This window comes from Loxodonta africana, chromosome 14 (genome assembly GCF_030014295.1).
Source record: "Loxodonta africana isolate mLoxAfr1 chromosome 14, mLoxAfr1.hap2, whole genome shotgun sequence".
Classification (NCBI taxonomy): Eukaryota; Metazoa; Chordata; class Mammalia; order Proboscidea; family Elephantidae; genus Loxodonta; species Loxodonta africana.
Window position 1 is genome coordinate 67,911,736 of NC_087355.1, and position 25,944 is coordinate 67,937,679.

Below are 25,944 nucleotides of genomic sequence, written 5' to 3' on the forward strand. Positions count from 1 at the left end.
CAAGCGCTTAACCACTGTGCCAACAGGGCTCTTGCCTATTAAGATTAAAAAATTACAGCCACGAAAATCCTATGGGGCAGTTTTACTCTGTAACACATGGGGTCGCCATGAGTTGGAATTGACTTGATGGCCACTAACAACAAAAACAAAAGATCTAAAAGAGACACATCTAATTTCCTCACTTGTGGTAAATAGCAGCTCCCGTCAACACCATGGAGTAGTCATTTGTCCACTTGGAAGTGTACCCCCACCGTTCTTTAGAGTTATCCCAGAAATGACTGCGTGCAGGGTACCCCACGATCCTCTCGGGGAAGCTCTGCCACACCGTGAAGGCAAAATCCACCTGCAGGCAGAACACAAGCCAAACAAGCAATCAACAGTGTTAGTGAATGTCAACAAAACATTACCTTCCCCCTGCTAATTCATAATGCAAAATCCTGAGACTGTTGTGAAACATTAATTCCACGTATTCATCAGCAAATTAAACTGAATGCTTGACATTTTGCCCCATAATTATGCACATTTTAATGTTTTCTGGTAAAGAAACTTCAGATTAGTATGGAATTGAAAGGAAAAAAAACCACATACATTTGCTGATAAGTCCTTTAGAAATCCAGTCCATTCCAGTTAAGAAAACAAATCCAAAAAGCTGTTTCTTTTTTCCCCTCCCTCAGAAGGGCACATGACTATTGATTCACATGAGGCATAAACACACCTGCTTTATAAGCGGGAACAGATTTCCTATGTACACACAGGTATGAATACACAGCATACATCAGAACCATCAGAACCAGCATCCATCACAGCCAAAGAGACTAAAATGAAAGTGACTAAAATAAAAGCACTCTCTTAAAAGCAAGAGAAGAGATTTTTAAAAAGAGCACAGGTTCTAAAAGGAACACAGAGCAGACATCATAAAGAAAAAATAATTCAGGCCTCTCAGGTTGGAAGATGAACAGTGCAAGAAAAATCTAGAAAAAGCATCCACAGAGAAAATCACTAAGTGAGGGCAAGGCCGAGTGAAGCCACAGGATTACTTTAAAGGAAATGCAGCTCAATGACTGTCAAGTGCTTACAATAACTCAAAGGAGGTACTTCTGAACCCGTTATAAACTACTGTTTATAATTAGCAAATAGTTTGGCTTTCAGATGTGTAAGCTCTCTTCTAAATTTTGATGCCCATTTGATGAGCAAGCAATAAAATTAATAAACAGAAGACAAACAATATTAACTGCCAACCATCATAATGCTTATATTCATGTAATGCTTATAACATGACACGCAGAGTTATAGGTCTTACATATTTAACTCTCACAGCAATCCCGGGGGTTATATTCTTCAATGTAGAGATGGGGAAACCAAAGTATATGGGGGTTCACGTAATTTGCCAGTTTTTTTTTTTTTTAGTAAGTGGTAGATTGGAGCCCTGGTGGAGCAGTGGTTAAGAGCTATGGCTGCTAACCAAAAGGCTGGCAGTTCAAATCCAGTTGCCACTCCTTGGAAACCCTATAGGGCAGTTCTGCTCTGTCCTGTAGGGTTGCTATGAGTCAGAATCAACTTGACAGCAATGGGTTTAGTAAGTGGCAGAGCGGAAATTTGAACCCAGGCATTCTGCCTTCAGAGTGGGTGTTGTACTGTTACTGTAGCCTCCCTTCTAGCTTTGTTGCTACACTATTGAAAACGATTTGATCTCTCATACAGGTAACTCATTCACCCTGCAACCTTCACCGTATGTCTTCTGGATAAGCAATCAAATTGGAAATTTCATTTATTCCATACATATTTCAAGTCCCAGCACTGTCATGGTGGGTGGGGGACGCAGAGTACTGCTGATTAGTACAGGTCTTGCCATTTCAGAGCTTCAAAAGCAGAGCAAATAACTATTCACAAGAGCCAAAAGGTAGAAACAATCCAATTGTCCATCAACTGATGAATGGATAAACCAAACAGACTGTACTCATGCAATGGAATATTATTCAGTGATAAAAAAGAATTGAGTATGTAATGGTATATGCTACAACATGGACGAAGCTTGAAAACATTATGCCAGGTCAAGGAAATCAGACATAAAAGGTCACATGTTGTATGATTCCATCTATCTGAAATGCCCAGAAAAGCACATCCACAGAGACAGAAAACAGATCGGTGGTTGTCAGGGGCTGGGAGGAGAGGGCGATAAAGAGTCATTGCCTAACAGGCATGGGATTTTTCTTTTGTGCTGATGAAAATCCTTTGGAACTACACAGAGGTGCTGGTTGCACAAGATTGTGAATGTACTAAATGCCACTGATTTGTACATGTTAAAACGGTTAATTTTAAGTAATGTGAATTTCACCTCAATTAAAAAAAAAAAAAGGAGCAAATAAGCCTAGAGCAATATTTCCCAAGCTTTTGCCATATGTATACCATCATCTCCTTTTTGGCATATTCCCCTCCCACACATTCAATTACTTATTTAATATTTTCTTTTAAATTGACGCTTCTTTAAAAAAAAAAAAAATTAGCCTTAACCAAGGCAAAAATGTCAGTGAAGTCCTAGGTTTGATTGCTAGCTGTATGATTTTCTAACACACATTAAAATAAATACAAAATTATTAAAATGAAATATGCTTGTAGTGAATCATATAAAACCATTTGACATGCACAAACCATCTTTAGGAAACACAGGCCCATGTGATGTTTTTCTAGTTCCAGCTCCCATTGAGATGATTCTGACTCACAGCAGCCCCATGTGTGTCAGAGGAGAACTGTGCTCCATATGATTTTCAGTGGCTGATTTTGGGCAGGTAGATCACCAGGCCTTTCTTCCAGAGTACCTCAGGGTAGATTCAAACCTCTAACCTCTTGGTTAGCATCCAAGTTCGTTAACTGTTTGGACCACCCAGGGACTCCAAGGTAATTCAAGTGTCCTTTTATCTCCAAATTCTTTGGGCTTAATTTGAAACCACTATTTTTTTTTTAATTTTATATTAGCAAACAACCGTAAATTCATATTTTTATGGAAGATCTAATTTGATACCCTATCTCAAGATAAGAAAGTCTTAATAATATTGATGGTTCCCCAAAACTACAACTTCTGGGGTAGGGGCAGAAAGAGGGTAGAAGGACATACATTAAGAAAGCCTGGTAGCAAACAGGACATCGAAAAGTTAAAAGACAATAAGACAGTGGCCAGAAAATTGAAATCAGGTCGTGATAGCCTGTACATTGTCACCGGCATTCAACGCTAACAGCACCAACTGATAGGAGAGTGGATTATGCAGCCATCGTCAAAGAACCAGCCTGGCTGTCAGCACTCTCTGGGGTTTTCTATTCTTTGAAAAGGAAACACATGCACTGGCAACTACTATAGAACCCGATGGGGTGTTTTCATCACATGCGTTTCTTGCTAACTCAAAGCTGTTTCAAGTCCTTTCAAAGGAACTCAAAAGTAAATTCAGATAAAACTATGATTCTTGTGATAGTTCTGCTTTCACGCATATCATTAACACATCAAAGGAAGCAAAGGTCAGCTTAAGGCCTTTTCTATTAAAAACCAACATCTGTTTTCTTTTGAGGATTTGCAGCAACCCGGATAAATGTAAATAACTCTAAACCAACTCTATTTAAAGTCCTTTATAATATGCTGTTTAAAAATCTATCCTTAATACTATAGGGAGACATTTAAACAAGTGAAAGATCCTTAGAGGGGAATAAAATGAACCAACATCTATTCACCTTAAAAAAAAAAAAAAGAATTCCTTGTCCTTAACCATTTTAGGCAACAGCAAACCAGACTGCCAATCTCTTAAATTTACATACCAACTTCAACCCATGTTGACTGCTAATTACTTCACGTAGGACACATGCTCCTTCCTCCCAGCATGCACTGAGTGCTTGGAATTGCTGTTCTTGGAAAAGAAATTTGCCAGCACAAGTAGACATCCCAGAAACTGAAAGTTATTTCACCACCCAAAACCCAAAACCAATCCCACTGCAGTCACGACTCTATAGGACAGAGTTGAACTGCCTTAGAGAGTTTTCAAGGCTGTAATCTTTCAAGAAGCAGAATGCCACATCTTGTATCTGAGGAGGGGCTAGTGGGTTCAAACCACCGACCCTTCCGTTAGCAGCTGAGCGCTTTAACCACTTGCGCTACCACGGCTCCTCTTATTTCACCATGGCACAGGAAAAAACAAATTCTTGAGTGAGACTGTCTTGTGCCAGGAGATGATGTAAGATGAGTCGATACCTTAGGTCATTCATTGGATACTGATTTAGGTGTGTGCTGTAGACACGGCCTATGTGTTGCTTTGTTTCTCTTGGCCTTCCAAGTTCACTTTCCACTCTTCCTGTCCTGCTCTGTGCCCTTGGAGGTTGGAACCCTATGGGCTACACCACCAGGTCTTTCTTGCTGGTGTCTAGCTGGGTGAGACCAAGGGGAGTCACCAGCTGGAAATTGGAGGTGGGGCAGAGAAAGAGGTCAGAGTATTTCTTCTTCCTCCCTACTCTGGCACCAGGGCTCTTCCATGATCTTGTAGGGCGGCCTCTCCTTCCCAGTTCCAGCCCTCGGGGATTTTGCAAATACTATATCCTTGCTAGTGGTTAAGTGCTACGGCTGCTAACCAAAGGGGTGGCAGTTCAAATCTGCCAGGCGCTCCTTGGAAACTCTATGGGGCAATTCTACTCTGTCTTACAGGGTCGTTATGAGTCGGAATTGACTCGATGGCACTGGGTTTGGTTTTTGGATATCCTTGCCCTGCTCCTTCAGGCTTAGGGGTGGGAACTGCTTTCTGCTCTTGCTAGTCTCCAGGTGCCTCACCATCTCTAATGGGTCCCTTTAACTCCACTCACATCTTCATCAGTAATCCCAAGTCACTTGATTTGAATTCTGTTTCCTGCTAGGACTCTGATGGATACAGACAGGAACTATGTAACCAAAGCACCTGGCATGGAGACCAGGACAAAGAAATCCCTCAATAAATACTTGTTGACTGAATGTGCTCCTGGGATACCCACTTTCCCTGCAGGAAGCAGCAGAAAAATGCACGCTGGCGTGTTGCATACCCTGTATTCCATAGCCATTTTTCCCTTTGAACATTAAGTGTATCTTCTCCCCCGGCATCTTTCCCCTGCTGACATGCACATGGCACAATTGGCTGGGTCTTCATGCTTTAATTTCCCCTGCATGCATTGCCCCAATCATTCATTCACCAAGTATTTATAGTGCTTTGGCTACAGAAAAAGCATTCTACCAAGGTGAGGCCCAGGGCATTTTGTCCTGTGCTTATTTAGGTTGCCCTTGAATGTAATATCTGCTCAACTCCATTTGATGGAAACTGGAAGCATCCATGGAATTTCAAGAAAGAGCCACGGAGACTCCTAGCCTAGGTCAACACTGAGTCCTGGCTATGTGGGACCCCAGCCATTAGCATCAGACTGGCTTCTAGAAAACTGCATACTGGTAAATGCTGATGCTGAAATTGAAAGGAAATGGCTGTGAATAAAAAAAAAAAAAGAAAGGGAGGGGAAAAGGCATAAGAAGCTAAGTCTCCAAGCTGCTCAGCAGCTCCCATTAATAATGTATTTCTGATATACTACATTTTTATAGAACTGTCTCTGGTCCCTTCTATGGTTTAAAGTTAGGTTTTAGAGATCAATACTCATTCGAGTTATAAAAATTGGGTTTTCTGCCATATCTATCTTTCCTCTCCACTCTCCCCTCCTCATACACTCTTTGTGCAATCTTATTTTTGGCACAAATACTTGGACATCTGAAATTACAGGGATCTCCCTCTCAGCCTTAAAGTGAAACCGTTTGCTCTTGTGTGGGTGAAAGAAAATGAGCACGTAAACCAAGACCAAAAAGCTGCTTTGAGAGCCAAGAAGAGTGGTTCTGTAACAGAGGCCACACGTGCCCTCACAACACAGGCATTATGAGGGTAACTGGGGAAAAATGGGCCTGTCTTCTGTGGACAGCATGGTGCAAAGACAGTGCGAAGCAGGTACCCTGCCCCCACCTTGGTTCTGGCACACCTGCCCACAGCTGCTCTGTTAACAACAAAACAGGAGGGCAGGCAGGAGGGGAGAGGTGAGATACAGCCATGCAAATGAGGAGCTAATTAGCTGAGAAAACAAAGGAGAAAATGCCCTCGTCACGGGGCCAGGTGGTGGCAAGATGCTAACAGAAGATGGGTTGACTAAAACCTACTCCACAGGAAATTCTGAAAAATGTTTTCCACTTAGCCAAGGCAAGAAGAGCAAGAGAAGTGTTGTTGCCTGGGGGCTTGGGGCAACTACTGAAAAGCCTACCCACCCATTCCTCAGACAAGGGCTCTTACCTCCGTAGTAGACAGCACGGTGTCCTCATCCAGGCTGAGAATGGCATCAGTGACTATGTTGTCATAGGGCAGGAAACGGCTGCTCATAACCTGGAGGGTAAGTAGAAAGTCGGTGGGGGCAGCGGGGTGGGAGGAAGGAAAAAGAAAAGTAAAATTTGAGACTTGCTTTCAGGAAAATTCCCTCATCTCCCTCACCTTCATAAAGAATGCTCACCGCGTTTCCCCTCAACATCAAAATACTACCATTTTCCATTGTAGATTCATTTGTTCAACAATTATTGAGTACCCACTATGTGCCAGGAGTCCCTGGGTGGTGCAAACGGTCAATGGGTTCAGCTGCTAACCAAAAAGTTGTAAGTTTGAGTCCACCCAGAGGTGCCTCAGAAGAAATGCCTGGTAATATACTTCTGAAAAGTCAGCTGTTGAAACCTCTATGGAGCACAGTTCTACTCCGACACACATGGGGTTGCCATGAGTTGGAATCTACTAGAAGGCAAGTGGTTCCTATTTTTGTTTTGATTTTTTATATGTGCCAGAACCTTGCTGGTCAAAGGGGGAACAAGATAAAGAAGATATCTTCCCTGTTTATGGGGAATTCACAGTCTGCAGAGGAGACCACGAAGCAGAAGACCAATCCTAGGTTGATGTGAAAAATGCCAGAGGACTCAGAAAATGGAGCAACCAGCTGCTTGGAAGAGCAGGTGAAGACTTTGCAGAAGAACTGCCACTGAAGTAGGACCTCTGTGGATAGGACTCTCTCCATATAGGGCAGAAATGGTGCATAAGGCAGAGGGCTCAGTGGTACAAAGATACAGAGGAGAGAATCAGCATACTGAGGTCCAGAAAAGGGTGGATGGATGGAGCAGTGACTCCACGTGTGGGGCATACACCACTGAAAGGCAAGATCATTGTAGAAGGTGTGTAGACAATTAAACATTCCTTTAGCTATGCATCGTTTAGCATATATTAGAAATATATATATATATGTACACACACACATAGTTGCTAAACCAATAAAAGGTAGTAATATAAGGTTACTTGAAAATAATTTCATTAAAATAAAAAGTAAGCTACTTTAAAGAAAATTAGGTAAACAGTATCACATGTGGTCCATCAATTTAGAAAAATTGTGAAGGTGGTATATGAATGAAGTTTAGGCAATTCTGGGCTAGGACATGGTGAGCTGTGTGTGTATGGGAGGGTCGCAAGAGGATCGGTTGGAAAAATTGAAGCTGGGGAGGGAGCTGGAACTGCCCTGTGACTGTCAGAGCTTAACACTTTGTGCTGGACAAGCCACAAGAAGAACTAACATTTCTGAACATTTATTATGTGCCAGGAAATGTTCCAAGTGCTTTATGGATATCATCTCATTTCATCTTTCCAACAGCCCCACTTTGTAAGTGAAGAAACCAAGGTACAGAGAGGTTAAGTGTCTTGTGCAAGGTGGATCCAGGATTTCATTCCAGATGGTGTGATTCTGTGGAGCACCTTGGCCACTATGCCCCAGGGTTGGAAAGGACCTCACAAGGGAACCGGGGGTACATCTGGCAATATAACCTTGAAGATTATATGTTAATGGTTATGACACCCTCTCTGGATTCACACTTGGAGACTCAGCAGGAAAGACCCATGTGCCATCAACTTCCAAGGCACAAAGGTCAAGGAATGAAGCATTTGAAGACTGCAGACAAAGGGAAAGGGGGTAAGGGGGCACCTAAGCCTGGCTGCCAAAGGAACACATTCCACACATCTAAGCACCCTCAAAAGAAGCCCAAGCTGCCTTGACATCAAGAATCCAGCTCACCCATTGGTGTCATTTCAGAATCAGTTTGCACGCCTATGAAGCTACTAGAAGGCTTCTGACATTAAAAAATAGAAAGTGGCCGCTACAACCCATCTCCGGGAGCTCAAAGGGATGTGTCTACAGCACAAATGACTTCAGGGGCTGCTCCTACACATCTGTCAACTGAGTCTGTTGTTTTTCTTTTTCTTACTTTTCTTTTCTCAGATTTCTGAAGTAAAATACAATACAAAGCGATCAGCAACTCCATAAACACACAGCTCAGAAATCTCAGCCTGAAGCAATTCTCCTGATACTGTTTACAAGTCCAGTGACTAACGCGGAAACCATTAGCTGCCAGCTTAGCAATGCCCTGACCTTTCTCTTGTTAAGCCTATGGGGGAAAACTGCAGAGACAAGACCTATACATTCAAAACAGAATCTTGCAGCCAAAGCTGCAAACACATCAATTTTAAATTCAAGGCTAGACATGGAGATTTTAAAATGGGGAATGTGGAAGAAATACGGCTTCTTCCCCATCATCTGCCCAACAGCTGATTTTAAAAGGACCTATTTCTTTTTTCTGAGCCAGTTTCGCCAACCACTTTCAAATTTGAGTGTAAAGACTAGAGAGTTTCAGATATTTTGCCTCAGCTACCTTCTAGAAGTTGAATGGATTAGCATGTAAGCAACCCCAACTGGGTTTTCATTGGCAGTTTAAGAAATTTATCTGCCATGCAGCAGTTGATTCCAACTCACAGCGACACTATAGGATAGAGCAGCACTGCCCTATAGAGTTTCCAAGGAGTGGCTGGTGGATTCAAACTGCTGACCTATTGGTTAGCAACCGAGCTCTTAACCATTGCACTACCAGGACTTTATACTCTGTCCTATAAGGTTGTTATGAGTCGGAATCGACTTGACGGCAACGGGTTTGGTTTTTGGTAAAGTTGTCTAAAGGGCTATCAGGATGTTTGAACATCCTGATACAGATGTTCAAAGAGGGACATCTACCAGAGGGAGATCTGATCACAGAGAAGCATAAAAAACAAAAAAATACCAAAGCTCCAACTTAACAGCCTCCATTCAAGCACTGTGGCAGTGACTCAGGCGTTGAAACACTGTGGCCCCTACGACAGGGTATTCTACTGGAGAGCTGGACATAAGGATTTATAAGAGATTTTTGTGTGTGTCTGTCTCATTCATGAAACCGTGCCTATGATGAATTGGATTTACAAGGGTAAATCCATGGGGCAAGTGATTATTCTAACTCCTGCCTTTTCTCATTAAATGTTTACAAAGCAGCTCTCTGATGTTGCTTGACTCCAGTCCCATGAATGCAGTGACTATATTTGTCATATACCCACTGTGTCCCAAGAATGTTGCACAGTGCCAGGCACACAGTAAACCCAAAAACCAAGCTCGTTGTTGTCGAGTCAATTCTGACTCATGGTGACCGTATAGGACAGAACAGAACTGGCCCATAGGGTTTCCAAGGAGCGCCTGGTAGATTCGAACTGCTGACCTTTTGGTTAGCAACTATAGTTCTTAACCACTACACCACCAGGGTTTCCTGGCATACAGCAAGTGCTTATAAATTGGAATTGAATCAATAATTCACTATCATGTTGTCTATGTGAGTTACATTTCTCATTGCCTGTGGTTGAACTATGTGAAAATGCCATTTTGGGGGAGTCTAGTAGTGACTTCAAATGGTTCAACCAAATAAATTGTTATTTTGCCATTCTGGTAGCTGACTTGGGCTCAAAGTTGTTTTACTCAGTGTGAGCTAGTCTCTCATGGCCTTTCTTAGATGACATTGCTTCACCGCTCCCAGTTTCATTCAGTAGCGACTGACTTCTTTATAATGGATAAGACCTATGAGAAAGCAATAAGCAGAAGCAAGAGATAGAAGAGCTCATCTTTTGCTGTGAATAGTGGGAGAAGATCCAAGGTGGAGGTAGCATGTGAACAAGAGCTTAAAGAATATGGGAATTTTGACAAACAGACAAAGGGTTGAGGAGGGATGGCTAAGACTTAGAGTAAATGGGATCAACAAAACTTAGAGGTAGGAAGGGACATGGTGCAATTCAGGTAATTGTTTGTGATCCAATCTGGTTCGAGGATAGGTCTGTGGGGAGAGAACTGAGAGCGAGAGGGAAGCCTTGCCAGGCCAGGTTTGCATGGCCTTGAATGCCGATTGAAGGCATTAGCAAATGGAGTCCCTGAAGGGCCATGAAAGGGGTAAGAAGATCATTTAACTCTACACAAGATGGACTGGAGGATGGAAACTGGGGCCAGCCAGGAAGTCCTCATGAAGCTTTGATGGAGAAACCAAAACAAAACTAAGGTGGAAATATCCTTTTTAAACTAAATGTGAGGAAGAACCACTATTCTGAAAGACACAACTAATTCAGATTAATCAACCAAGCAAACCTCATGCATCACCACCATCATCATTAGCCTCAACTTCATCATTTAGGGAACACTGACTTCTACCAGGCCCTGAATTCGTTTAATCCTAACAGCACCCCTATGAGGTATGTATTATTATTTCCATTTTGTAGATGAGCAAACTGAGGCTCAGAGAGGTTAAATAATATATATAAGGTCACAAGCTCTTAAAGAGTTAGAATTAGGAATTTGAAAGCCACAGGCTGAGCAAATTCAGAGAGAAATACAGCTTCGGGAAAAGTTGTCCATGGCTACCAGCTCCTATAGTCAGGAGAAAAACATCTAGGACCAACACCCCAAATTCCATTGTGTTTCCACATTTAGGTTCTTCCCCTTGGGTCCTACCTTGCTTTCTCCTTCAATGACGATGACAGGCACAGCAGTGGCAGGCCAGCGGTGTTTGGCTGGTAGGGGTTTGTCACAATTCCATAGAACTATGATCTGAAAGGGACAGAGGATCGTTAGATGGCTTGGTACGGTTGGATTCATGCAGGCCTTCAACCCCAAGGCTCTTCTTGTTGACAGAGAGAGAGAGAGAGAGAGAGAAGATGGAGATCCAAGCAAGGCAGAATGGCAGACATCAAACCAGAAAGTGAAAGCAAGTCCACTCCCACACAACCTTCAGAAGTTTCTTATTTTAACAACTAGAGAGAGATGGCAAGAAGAGTAACCTAAAGAATTATGTCAAGGGGGTAGGGGAAGCTGAGGAAAAAGAAGTAATTTCAGGGTTCCTGGTTCTTTAATGAGTGGTTTCCTAAAGTTTCATGTCTTACGATGAAAAAACAACTGACTCAGAACAAATTAAATAAAAATGTATAGTGAACATCAGAATATCTGCTATGAGCCACCAAAGCAGGAGAAATAAAGGAATTCAAGAAAGGAGTAGGACAAGCTCATGCTCTGGAATCTCTAGAATGGTTGCTGATTTTGTATGACTTTATTATTTCCAATAAAGGCATTTGGTTCAAAACTGTGCACTTCACCATGACTTCATTATCTCCTCGTTTGTAAACCTCCTCCTATAAACTAATTCACAAATCAGAAAAACCCGTGTTAAGAGTGTGGGAGCAGTCCTGGTTTGGAAAAGATGGTTACCAGAGATAGAATCTTCTGCTCCCAATTTTATAATTAGCCATGTTTGCTGTGAAAGAAAAGTTGCTGCCTCCCAGCAAGTTTGTTAAGTCTGTTCCTTCGAAAGAAAGCTAGCTTTTGGGGTCCTCCCAGTGGCACTTCTGATGCCACTTTATCACTTTGACATTTAAAAACAAAATAATATGCTTATATTCTTTAAAGAGCAGGTTAAAAAGAGCAGGTTAAGTCTATGTATATTTTTAACTTTATACCAGTGCCAAGGTCTCTGTGTAACACACCTGGCAGATTTCACTTCCAAGGACCTCTCAGTTGATGGAAAGGGTTTAAGAGGACATGATAAACAAAAAGGGAGTAACAGGAGTGGCATTAGATGAGTCCCGGGAAGGATAGGGTGTAACAAGCAGAGAACGCAGAGTCTCTAGACCACCAAGTCAGGGAAGTCAGGTGCTGCTCCTGCGGATCCCTCACTCACCTGGGCACAGTACTGGGACTTGGCGGCAGCCACGAGAAGTTTCAACACTGGCTGGGACTGAGAGACCAGGGGGGTCACCGCATGGATGACTGCAGTGAATTTGGAGGGGGGCTTTAAACCTGAAATAAAGAGAAGAGAGAAGCCTAATGAAGCCCTGCAAAATAAGCCTCAGAAAATTACGCCTCCTTGCTCCATTGCCTCACCCTGGAGCTAATGTTCCCTTCTAGCATATTTTTCCTTGGCCTTTTATGTCCTGACAGAACAAAAACAAGGGGAAGAGCTTCTAGTTAACTACTGCCAGAGTCCAGACACCTCAATAATTTACAGCTCAGTGTCCATTCCCAGCTTCTACTTCTGACATCCTTTTCTTCCCTTTGTGAGGCTTCTTTGATCTCTCGCCTGCTTTTTAAGGTGCCTGATGTCTAAATACACACACACACACACACACACACACACACACACACACACACACACACACCACTCCACCACTCTCAAGAAAGTTTCTTCTCTAGTCCCTTACACATTAGTATGGAGTTAAATCAACATGCTGCCTTTTCCAGGGTATTCATGTGTCGAGTTCTGAATTATGTAATTAAAGGGTTTTTTCCTGGTTAATACTATTCCAAATAATAACTAGCAAGTGCAGAAGGTAAAAGAAACAGCATCCAGAGGCTGTCTAGGTCCGACTCCCATTTCTACCACTTAGTGGCAATTGGGACCTTGGGAAAATGACTGAACTCTCTGAGCCCCAATTTCTTCAGTGGGGATAATAATAATAGTACCAACCTTATGGGGTGGTTGTGAGAATGAAATGAGTCCATGCCTACAAAACACTTAGAATTGGACCTGGCAAATAGTAAGTGCTCAAAATGCTATCATCATCATCATCAGCTTCATTCATTCATTCATTCTTTGGAAAGCAAGCCTCCACACTCCCAAGAATATTTTCTTTGTGTAGCAGTGACATAGCTAAGAGAAAAGGTATGTGGTGCAGACTCCTGCCAACTGTGTACTTTGAAACCCTAAGTAGAAAGGTATTAGAGTCTCATCTTTGCCATGTGCCACTGAGTCGATTCCAACTCATAGCGACTCTATCGGACAGAGTAGAACTGCTTCATAGGATTTCTAAGGATGAAATCTATAAGGAAGCAGACTGCCACATCTTTCTCCCGTGGAGTGGCTGGTGAGTTCAAACCTCTGATGTTTCTTCAGTTAGCAGCCAAGCGCTTACCCACTGGGCCACCAGGGCTCCTTGAAAGGTATCATACGTATGCAAAATAACCACCGCCATCAAGGAAATGAAAGTGAGATGGCTTTGCCTCAGTGAGTTTTCCCACAGGAACTCACTAAGAAATTAGAGACAGGTTAAAAAGCCTTTTAAAACTTCATTAGTTTAGACCCACTAATTTGGCATCTTAGTAGCTTAAATGTGGATAAGGGACTGCAAGGACATTCAAGTTTAGCTTTGATATTGATGGGATAAAGGTGAGAATCAGATTATAGATATTAAAGGATTATATAAACATTTTGTGAGGCAAATTATAACCTCCAATTGGCACCTTAATTGTATATTAGATGCTAACCAAAAAAAAAAAACATATTCAAGGTTTTGCTGAGAAGAATAAATATGATTGAGAAGTCGCCATTTTAATAGTGAGGACAAGTCACTGGTATTAGATATTTCTACTATAATTTCAGAAACCTCATTTATACATTTCTAATAGGTTAACTCCAAATGGTATGAATATTCTCTAAGAAATACATAGAAATTTTATTGACCACGACCTTAATATGAAAATTACTAAATTCTAAGTATATTACCCAAGGTAGACAGATCACTGATTTTGATAGGGCCCCATAACATGCTTTGTTTAGTTTGGATTAAAGGGCTCTCTTTTTTCTGCCACTTTTTAGGTTGATACTCCAAGCCATGAATTTCATTGTTTCACCTTATCAGTTTCAAACTAACATGCACATCTTAAAAAAACAGTAAGACTATTATGAAGAATGCATCAGTATTAGATGGAAAATATCAAGTTTTTTGCCACATCAACTCGAAGGATGCGTTGCTATCCCAGGGTTTCTCAAATTTGGAACTATGAGTGAAGGGAAATGTCTTAGATGTTACCAAGAAAAAAGCAAATGGGACTACAAATACTTGAATATCTATGGCAATAACAGCAGTCTTTCATAGACTTCATTCCTCTGTCAAACCAATTTCTCCATTATGAGTAGACTGAAAGCTGCTGGAGAGTAGCATTGTATCAGACTTGGCTTTCTATTTCTAGCACATAAGAGAATGGTAATAAATGTTGAATGAAGTAATAAATTAGTCCCTTGTCATACAGTTGTAGTTATTTATCTTTCCCCCCTATTAATTCAGTTTTCCTTTGGTATGAGATACAGACATTGGAATTGTGAAAAATAAAGAAGATCTCTTCTAATTTGACTTTATATATGATGAGACTGAATATTAGAGTGAATCCATTTCCATGTTCAAAATGTTCCATACTTTGGGGAGTCCATTTATCAAAAATAAAATAACTGGACTAAATATAAAGTATAGCCATTCAGATAGGGAAAGAGATTTTTCATTTTGCAATGCTGGATTTTCAGTTCTTGAACTGGGCATGCCATTTATGACAGGGCTCTAGAAAGCAATCCCAATACAGGATGTTAGGAAGACCCCACCATAGGAATAGAAGACTCAAGGGACTTTTGGTTCTGGATGATATCTTAGGGGTAAACAAGGACAGTTCCCTGGAAAGAATTCACTTACCTAAATTAGCATAGTAGTAAGGGAAATCTCCCAAATAAGATGAATACTGTGGTAATACGAACAATCCTCCAGGATGTTTGTTCCAGATTAAACTGTTACGTGATATGTGCTTGAATATTCTGTCCTGAATAATCTGGTAAACAGAAACACAGCACATGGTGAGGAGGAGGCTCTGATGATGTCTGGTTAGGATCATGCTCAGTCCAAACTGGAGGGATGATGGCACGTGAAGTAGTGACTCTACCCCCAAATCTCAACTTATCACACTGTCTGGGGGACAAAAGTGGCAGACAGAAAGAGATATATTATGGCTAATCATGTTTCCTAATTTAATTCAGTTTAGCCATAAGTTCTAACTTATAGTTCTATAATAGTGAATTCACGTTCGTTTCCAAGTAGAGTATGTGGAACGTTAGTCTTTCCTTGATGGTTGAGCCTCTAGCAATGATTTTGTAGATCTATACAGGATGGTCAGTTTTCAGTATGCAGAAATGTCAACAAAGATCATGCGGAGAATAAGCTGAAAGCATACTGAAGGCATGACGAATTCTAGAAGCTGTTGAGGTTTTGATCTGTTCCTTTGATTCAGGAGGTTGATTTATGCTTGCCATATGTCGTTTTCCTTTCAGAGTCAATTGTCTTACTTTGGGTACTGGTTACCTGAAGTTTTACTGTGTTTCATCTCAAAAAGTAGTGAGTTAACAATTACTCAAAACATTCTACGTAACAGGACAAGAACCATGGCATGTGAAGACTAATAATAGCCAAGCTAGTTCATTAGTTTCTTTGGACTTTGGGACCTTGCAGATCATTAAATTCTACATTTAGAGTCAAACACTCTCCCATCCCAAATCATTTGTCAGTTGAATGTGATTAGTCCACTTTACAGTCTTCTCTCTGTGACTTTCAAACTCTTGTAATTATACCATCCACTCATTAAGATATGATTTGGCAAATAATTAACTTGAGACGGATTTCATGTTTTCAGCAATTTTTTTTAATACTTAAAAAGAAAAACCCTGCCAAGTCTCAAGAGATTTAATACCTAAATCACCATTTTCTAGGCTCCCATTGAATGCAATATGATTTTAAGTACAGACCATTTAAAATGGAGTTTTATTATTTGCTAAGGTTATTAACATCCTCATCTCATCCCACATGGTGACTAGACAAGTAATAAAATGGGCTACATTTATCTTTGCAAACCTTATCATGTTTATATTTCTTAATGAGAGAGAAGGAGGCAAGAAGGAAATTTTGAAGAACTCAAATATCTTAGTTCAATGATTTCTGCATTTTATCTTTCCCCCAAAACAAAACTGCTAATTTTATATGGCTGGGTAGAGGTTTCAAATCTGGCGGAGATTTTAGTAACTTAACATATAAATATTTAATGTTGGTGATACAACAGAGATGTGTTAAAATGATGCTATGTTGGCCTTAATTAGGAGAAGATCGTCACAGTTGTGAATGGTTTTTACATGGCTAGCAACTCACTTTGCACATTTATTCCAGGTCTTTGTTATTTGTACCTTCCAAATTCACTATTTTCCTTTACAGTGTTTTATTTAGATCCTCTTTTGTTTTTTTTTTTTTATTTTGCTTTCCAAATTTATGTACCTTTCAGCATGTACTCGCTTAAATAAGTCTGGATATCAAGACACAGGATAAATTGACAATAGACAGCATCATAAATCTGATCTACATACAAATGACATGGAACTCAGGGATGTCACAAAGTGAGTCATCATGCACTTGGGGTCTCTGGGCAGTATGCTTCTGTGGTCATAGACCATCATTATGGTTCAGTATCACCATATTGTTAACTTTCAGATTTCAGGGATGCGATAATAAGATATATTATTCTTCTGAAACACCAATCAGCATTTTATACTCTTTTCATACGAATCTGGGCAGGAGGTTATCAGCACAGGTATGAAAGTAATGTCAAATGTTGAATTTAACCTGAGTTGAGCAATTTGCCACTTTTATGTCTCACTTTCCACATTTATAACAAAACAATAAAATATCACATTAATTATAACAACTTCTCAGAGTTTTTTAGAAATAGCTGCCTAAGCTTTTATACTTGTGACCTGATTTTTTACCTTTAAAAAAACTCACTCCTGTGTTCATTTTCTAGGCATAGGGTTTTCTATTTTTACACAGCTATAATATCATAGATATTATATACTATAAATATCGTTTCATATTATTAATAGTATTCATGGCTTACGTATTCTAAATGACAAACAATGAGACATTTTTCTATGTAATAAATATAATGAACACATTTATGAATAAAATTTTTCCAGATTTATGATTGATTCTTTAGGATAAAGGACTTTGTTAAAGAGTTTGAACACTTTTAAGACTATTCCTATTACTGTCTGGGAAACCCTATGGAGCAATTCTACCCTGTCATATAAGGTTGGCTATGAATCAGAATTGACTCAATGGCATACAACAACAACATATGTATTGCCAAATATCTTCCTAAAAGGTTTATACCAACTTGCCTTCTCCAAAGTCTGAAAGAGTATGGGTCTCATTTTACCAAATAGAAAGGTCCTTCTTCCCCTCTCATAATGTCCAGCTCTCACTATTGCTATACTGAACAGCTCCCAGAATCCTTTCATTTCACTTGGTGCTCACCCGCCACAGATGGAGAAGAGGATATCGCATTTAGAAGTTGGACACTTCTTTGGCTACAAATAGAATCAACACACACATACACACCAACATACACCCACACAGTAAGGAATTTTTTTCTCTTGGCCCCAAATAGCACTCTCAATAGCAATAATGTTTCTTATCAATGTGAATTCAAAGAGAAGAATGGCAGTCTCCTCATTTTTCTTTTTTATGTGCCATCTGTTTTTCAAATAATGGACTGTTGGTTACAGGTTGCTGTCATTCTGCATGGTCCCAACTTGTTCTTTTGACCAACGCAATGTGTGCCTAACACATACAGTGCCACCATATGCCACATCTCTCTAAGCCAAAGCAATCTTCTATTTCCATTATCTCATTGATTTTAACCTTTTGTTATATACAGCAGCTGCAACATCATGGTTTGAATGTGCATGGCTGGATAACTAAAGAGGAAAAGGGCACATATTTCATAAAACTCTACAAAAACGTGCCTTCCAAACCATTGGATATTTTCATTTATTATTACAATTGCATGTATCTTTTCTTTTGCCCACGCTGACTCTGGCTGAGATCTATGTTGTGCAATGTTCTGACAATAACGGAATCCATAAAGGAACACACTATCTTTGCAATGTTTTATCATCGTCTCCCATCCTTACTTCTCAATGTGCACCAAAAGTACTGAACTCCAAAGAGCCTATCTCTGATTATAAAGCTCCTTAGTTCCAAGACGCAGTATTAAGATATTTCAGGGTGAAAATACTAGAAGAATCTCAAGTATGAAAGAGTACTGCACAATGGAATAAATGAACAACTGGACCTTGGCATCAGAGAGACAGGTGAGGTGTGCCATTTTCCACTGTGTCTAAACACTGCCTACAACTCTAAGGTACGTAATCTCCAAAAACCCAGTAATACACTTCCCTTGCCTAGATTACAGCAAGCAAGGGAGAAGGACCCCGAGTTCTAGACAGTCTGAGTGTAGAGCATTCCAGAAGCAAGGGATCGCTGAGTCCATGTTTTCTGAGGGCAACTTTATATTATCCTCGTACCTTATAAGTGCCATCATTCATTTACTGATTTTTTTTTTAAATTCTAAGCCATATGAGCACTTTCGATCTATGTACACATGAACACATTGGCTTTGTTTATTTGTATATGTGGATGGCATTTTCTGCTATTTTCTCTACTTTTCTGTTTACACTGAATTCTGGGTAAATCTGAGCTCTGAATTAAGATGGAAAATTGGATGGTACCTCTCATGTAGTTTGGGGGAGAGGTCAAATTGTTACAATCCAATCTCAAAACTGTAAAGGGGTTTTGACAGTTGCTAGAAATTTGAGTGAAGTATGCGGTTGGTAGTATGTTAAAAACAACTGTGTCGCAAAAGAACTGCATGGCTTAAATCCAATGGAAAGATGGCCTTTCCAGGCTCAGTGATGAAAAACAGCTCGGCTTAAGATCCTATTCTGATGAATATAACACATCCAACTGTTATTAAAGTATAATTGAGCACTGCTAACTTCATAGAGGAGAGACCAGATCTACGCAATAAGCTATATTCAAAAGATATGTAATTAATGAGATACAATCTTTCATCTGGCAAATTGGCAAAGTTGTGGATGTGTGTGTTTTAATTATGATCCTCAAGGCTGACAAAAGTGCAGCCAGAGAGGGTCTTCCCCAATCAGCTTTTGAGTGTCTAGATTGATGCTACCTTTTGGAAGAGTAACTTGGCAATATATGAGTCTTACACATGCCTAAGACTCTTTGGCTGAGTAATCCCACTTCAGGGACTCTCTCCTAGTGAAATAGGAATGTAGCCTAAGACACATATAGAAAGTCATTGCTTGGATAAAGTCATAGTTATCTATACAAAATAAATCATTAGAAGCAAGCTTCATGGTCAATAATAGCTGACTGGTTAAGCAAATAGAGGTTCACCATATGATGGTATATTAGGCTGAAAGAAATTAAAACATGGAGTCTGGACATAAGAGTAGAAGACTAATAGGACAACATTGAAAGGCCAGAAAAAGACCCCACAATGCATAAAAAGTGGCATTTGAAAACACTGAGGAAAGTATAACTTAAGAAACTAGACAACAATTTGTCAAAAAAATTTTTTTAGATTTTCAACACAGACCATATATAAAATAAATTGTGGTACACTGATACATGCAATTGGATTACTCTGCCATAAAGAGATGAAGTCCTGATACATGCTACAACATGGATGAGCCTTGAAAACATCATCCCGAGTGAAATAAGTCAGTCACAAAAGGACAAATATTGTATGATCCTACTTGTATAAAATAGCTAGAACAGGCAAAGGTATAAAGAACAAAGTTTATTAGTGGTTACAGCAGAAGAGAGGAGGAAAGGGAGTCATTGTTAGGGAGCACTGAGCTTCTGCTAAGGGTTATGGAAAAGTTTGGAAACTCGTGGTGATGGCTGACAACATAATGAACTTAATGTGACTGAACTGTACATACAAAAAATTTTGAAATAGCAAATGTTTTGTTATATATATACACATACATGTATATACACTTACCTGATATTTTTTAAAAAGTAAATTAGATTAAATACCTAAATGTAAAAAATTAACTATAAAAGTATATATATATGTATGTGTGTATATACACACACACACACACAATACACTATTCTCATATAAGCATATAAAAAAACTCATTGCTGTCGAGTCAATTCCAACTCATAGCACAGAATAGAGCTGCCCCATAGGGTTTCCAAGGAGCGGCTGGTGGACTCAAACTGCTGACCTTTTGGTTAGTGGCCGAGCTCTTAACCACTGTGCCACCAGGGCTTCATACAGGTGTATAAGTATAAAATATTTATATATACATATATACACACACATATGCCTGTGTGTGGAGTCCCTGGGTGGTACAGATGGTCAATGGGCTCAGCTGCCAACCTAAGGGCTGGAAGTTTGATGTCACCAGAGGCACTTCAGAAAAAAGGCCTGGAGATCTACTTCCAAAAATCAGCCATCGAAAGCCCTATAGAGCACAGTTTTACTCTGACACATATGGGGTCATGATGAACTGGAGTCAACTCAACAACAACTGTTTTTTTAACCTGTGTGTATGTATATATACCTGTATATACGTGTGTGTATGCATGTATAAAAACTGAGTGAAAAAATTCTTTCTAACACAGTAGCAAATGCCGAAGCCACAGAAGAATGGTGCAATCATAAACAAAATTGAAAGGCACACCACCAACTGAAGAAAAATACTTCCAACAAATGAGTCAAAGGTTAATATTTGTAATATAATAAGCTTTTAAAAATTAGTGAGACAAAGAGGACAACAACATCATGACCGTTTCTATTTCTTTCTTTGCAAGTTGCCTGAGAAAACTATGTTATCATTTTAAGAAATTATTATGTCCAATATTGGTGAAAGTGAAATAAAAAAAGTGGTCCTCTCCTATAAGCTGATGGGTGTATAAATTAGTTCAATCCTATTGCAGAAAAACTGACAATTCATGTCAGAAACCTTAGCGTTTGGTGTAATATTTGAACCAGGATTTTGAATACTAAAAAATTTATCCTAAGAAAATAATCTTGGACATACACAACAATTTGGCTCTGAGGCTATTTGCTTCAAGGATGTATATAATAATAAAAACCAGAAACTACTGCAATGTCTCCAAATTGGAGATTAATTGAGGGAATTTAATTATATCATAAATAGAATGTTACACAGTCATTAAAATCATTGTAGAAAAAATCTAATAACATGAGAAAATACTAACAATATTAAGCAGAAAAAACAGGTTATAAAGCATGTATAAATAGTCTTTTTTAACTAAAAAGTAAAACATATTTATAATTTACATATGTGTTCATATGTATGTTAATAATGGTTTGTATATGTTGATTATTTTCTCTTATGCTTTGAGTAATTTCCATTATTTTCTAAAATGAACATGTATTTCTTTCATGAAAAGAACTCTCCACTCCAAAATGAAAAAAAAATTGTCTTTTTTCACATTCAGCTTTCCTTAAGAAGGACTTGCAAAAGATCGGGTTTTCTGATCTTCGATGCCGGACAGGACTGAATTAAAGAGAAGGGTAGAAACTATTAAATATTCAAATCTGCTGCTATGAACAGAAATGAAAACTTGATGACTCTGAATTGAGGAGAGGGCTTTTGGAGGAATAAGAAATGTTTGCTTGCAATAAAAAAATAAGTCAACCCTTGAAGTCATTATGGCTTTGTCACCCTCATGGGGATGGGCCCGCGTCCTAAATAGCTTTTTCACCTACATCCAGGATGAGAAAAAGGCACACCTTGCATGAGAGGACACTATAACTGGTGTATACATGGGGGTGAGAGCAGGAGCTCAAGCTGGGCTTAGAGTCGATATATTCCCCAGTGCACCAGGGGTATGAGCCAGCCCTGGCTATGGTAACTTCCGGTGGGAAGAAAACAGGGAAGTGGACACAAGAGGGTAACCTGAATTTTCTTGCCATTATTCAGACTTTTCAGTGCATGCTCCAATTCACACTAGCTTTTAGAGTACTTTCGCAAAATAAATACTCCAAAAGTCAGGCCCCCACCTCGTTATGGGAACAGCTCAGAATCACCTCCATGCTGCGCCTCACCAGCGATCTCTGCTCTCCTTCCTGCAAGCCTGTAATTCATGAGTGTGCAGTTTCCTAAGTCTTTTCTGAGCTCTTTGTGCTACTTCAGTGCAGCCCCAGGCCATCACTATCTGCTCTGCTTCCAATGGTTTTAATCATATCCATGCTTCCCTTGCCTTTTTTCCTCCTGTCTTAAGAAAAGCAACTTGAGGATGGCACCCAGCTGCCTAAAAGACTTCCTACTTTCATAAAGTTTAACACTTTCTGCACCAGATGGGTGTAATCCTGATTTTCTTCTTAACACATCTTGACAACAGTGATGCTGGTTGGGTTGCATATGTCTTGAGAATTGATTTTGCTGTCACCCCAATACCGCTGGACTATGGTGTCCAGTAAACTCTACATGTTTTTAGAATGGTAGAGGATTTTCCTCCAGTTGGTCAATATCTCTTCTCTAAATGGGCTCTAGAAATATGTCTTCAAAGGATATTATTGAGTGTGAATGACAGGAAGACTGTCATTAGCCACATATCCCTGAAATGAAGCAAGACAGAGACAACCTCTGAGGCAGAAGACAGCAATTACTCCCCGTGTCAGGTTTCCTCTGCGGAGTTTGTCAGGAATGGAGGAATTTGCTTGGGCACAGAAAAAAGCAGGTAAAAGGGGATTCATTGACATATCTAAATACAGAAAAATCTGTTTTTGCCCCATTTGACCAATCACACATCACACCAAGAGCGAAACAGAAGGCCAAGAGAAGTATATAAAGGACCATTATTCACGGCCACTTACCTCTAGTGTAGTTAATACAATCTTCTCAACTGAAGAAAAATAAGCCTCCCACAAGAATTGTGTCTGCTGTCTAAGTGCTAGGATTTTATCCTGATGAATAGACCTGATTGTAGAAGGAATCTGTAACACAAGGTGAACACATAATAATTATACCTGTAAAACAAAGCCATGCCATTTGAACAAAATAACCCAGTAGGGTTAGGCTTTTATTTTCCATATCACTCAGCTTCTTGTGTACAGATTTACTAAAAACCACCAGCCCCTAAGCTAAAATCCCCCTAAGAAGTGCCAACTATAAACAGCACTTAATGGGAATCACCCTCAATGACCTTTAACGTGAGGAAGTTATAGTTTGCTGATTCAGTAACAGTTTTTCAGTTGCTTAGGATGTTTCTGTGAAAGCACTTGCTGTTTCCTCCTTTTAGGATCCCAGAAATCCTCAACTCTGCACATGGACAACCAAACTTGACAGAGAAGTGGCTACAGGTTTTGGAGAGAAGGCTGAAAACTCTATCCTTCAAGCACTCAAAGACCTGTCACCCCACCAACTGCAAAACATCCACAAAAGGGCTTTTCAGGAAACATCAGTGAGCCTCTCAATCCAAACAGAAGCTGAGGTTGGTCATTTCTGTCTGCATACACCTTTTAGTTCACCCTTTTGAGCCTTTCTGCTCCTCAGAACTCTCTTTTTGACTCCAGTCCTTACCCCCAATCTAACCTGATCTGTAGAACATACACATTTACCAATGACTGCTCTCTACCAGGCTTTACAATTTTAAGGAAAGAAGTATGTCCCATCCATCCTGCTACACTTTGTAGGGCTAGAAGGGTGGCTTTTACCTAGTAGCTATTCAAGAATAAGAGCTGAATGTGAACATAGCCATCTGAAGTCACCATGTTGTTGTTAGGTGCCGTTCAGTCGATTCCAAGTCATAGCGACTCCCTGTGACAGAGTAGAACTGCTCCAGAGTGTTCTCTTGGCTGTAATCTTACAGAAGCAGATTGCCAGGTCTTTCTCCCGAGGAGCCTCTGGGTGGGTTTGAACCACCAACCTTTTTGTTCGCAGCTGAGTGCTTAACTGGTTGCATCACCACTGCTCCATGAAGTCACCATATCATTATTTTTAATAGTAGTGTAGCTTAATGGTTCATCATGGGGCACTGGAGTCAGAAAGACTAAGGTAGGATTCCTGGCTCTATCATTTACTAGCTCTGTTTCCTTGGACAAGTTACTGATATCTCAGACTCCATTTCCTCATTTATAAATTGAGAACACAAAAATAATATAAGGTTGTAATGAAGATCATATAAGTACCTAGCACAGTGCCTAGAACATGGGAACCTTAATATAACTATTATTATTATTTTATTGACATAAAAAAATAGGTTGCTATTGAGTCAATTCTGACTCATGGTGATCCCATATATATCAGAATAGAACTGTGTTCCACAGGGTTTTCAGTGGATGGTTTTTCAGAAGTAGATTGCCAGGCTCTTCTGTCAGGAGCCTCTGTGTGGACTCAAACTGCCAACTTTTCAGTTAGTTGCCAAGTGCTTAACCATTTGTACCATCCAGGGATTCCATTATTGGCATGTTGTTGTTATTAAGTGCCATCAAGTCCATTCCAACTCATAGTGACCCCATGTGACAGGGTGGAACTGCATCCACAGGGGGCAATCTTTATGGAATTGGCTGTGATCTTTATGGAAGCAGATCGCCAGGTCTTTCACCTACATTATCGACATAAGGAGATAACACTCAAAGTTGGACGAGTTGGCTTAATATCTTCATGTGTACTCGCTTGGGTCCGGAGCTCCACAGTGTGATTCCTGGGTTTCTGGCAAGTTTCCTGGGCTTGTTCCCTATTTTCACCTACAGTTCAAGGTCTATGTCATTTATGGAGTCTACACTCTTAGGGGAGATTCCTTGTGATTAGCAACCGCCCTTTTACACTAACCTCTTTCTGCATGCTTGCCTCTCTAATGCGTGACTAATCAGACAGGCATGGTGGGCCTGGGCTGACAGAGGAATGCTCTTTTAGCTGCTTTAATAGGAAGGTTACCCATGGTACTGTGGTTAGAATTACATCTGAATTTCCACTGGAGGAGAAGGAGGTGGTAGCACACTCTTTCATTCATGATTCCTCTTAGGAGGAGCAATGGAACTGCTTCACAATAAGAACAGAAAGAAACACTCATTTGCTTTGGCAATGCTCAAAACCATACTAAATCTGTGCTCCAAAGTGTGTATCTGGGTTCCCGGCCTGGAAGAAGCATGGAGGCACCAGATAAAGGAGAAACACTGGCAGGCAAACAGTAGCCTGAAATCAGGGCTCAAGGTCAAATGGAAGTAAAATATACATACGTACACATATATATATATATGAATTTTCTTTGACTTATCAATCCTTGATATGATCGTTTCACGACCTTCTTGGTATATATTACCATATATATTAATATATATACAATAGGGAGAAGGTAGCAAAACCATCAGATCATGGATCCTTGATGAGTCAAAGAAAATTCATTTTTATTTACTCACTGATAAAATTACCTGGATTTCCAAAGAGAGATTAGAAAATAAAATATCTGGCTAAATGTTCATAATCATGCTGTCTTCTAAATGTCAATGGTATTTCCTTGGAGTCATCGAGGTTGGCATCCCTGTTTCATCCTGGTTGTGAGGAACCAGCCCATCAGAAACAATGCCTAGAGCTGTCATTGCTATCTGGTCCCCCAGAAAATTGAGTGAGCTGTGGTTATGAAAGGTAAAAAGGAATAACATGAATTCATCTACCAATATGTCCCCCTCTCTCATATACGCTGAATCCTGATTATGATGGTTAATTTTGTGTCAACATGTCTAGGCTACGGTGCCCAGATGTTTGATCAAACGCTAGTCTGGATATTGCTATGAAGATATTTACACGTGAACAGCACTTAAATCAGTTGACCTTAAACTAAGCAGATTACCCTCCAT

At 40.0% G+C, this 25,944-nt stretch overlaps 1 protein-coding gene across 1 annotated transcript in view; it reads right to left on the reverse strand.

Moving 5' to 3' along the window:
- Positions 1–25,944, reverse strand: part of EXT1 (exostosin glycosyltransferase 1) — a 328,802-nt gene that overhangs the window by 7,424 nt on the left and 295,434 nt on the right. The window contains exons 4-9 of the mRNA XM_010588467.3: positions 22,963–23,082; positions 14,898–15,030; positions 12,119–12,237; positions 10,900–10,995; positions 6,321–6,410; positions 183–343 (exon numbers count right to left, since the gene is read on the reverse strand). Of these exons, the coding sequence (XP_010586769.1) occupies positions 183–343; positions 6,321–6,410; positions 10,900–10,995; positions 12,119–12,237; positions 14,898–15,030; positions 22,963–23,082 (719 nt within the window). The remainder of the gene's footprint in view (positions 1–182; positions 344–6,320; positions 6,411–10,899; positions 10,996–12,118; positions 12,238–14,897; positions 15,031–22,962; positions 23,083–25,944) is intronic.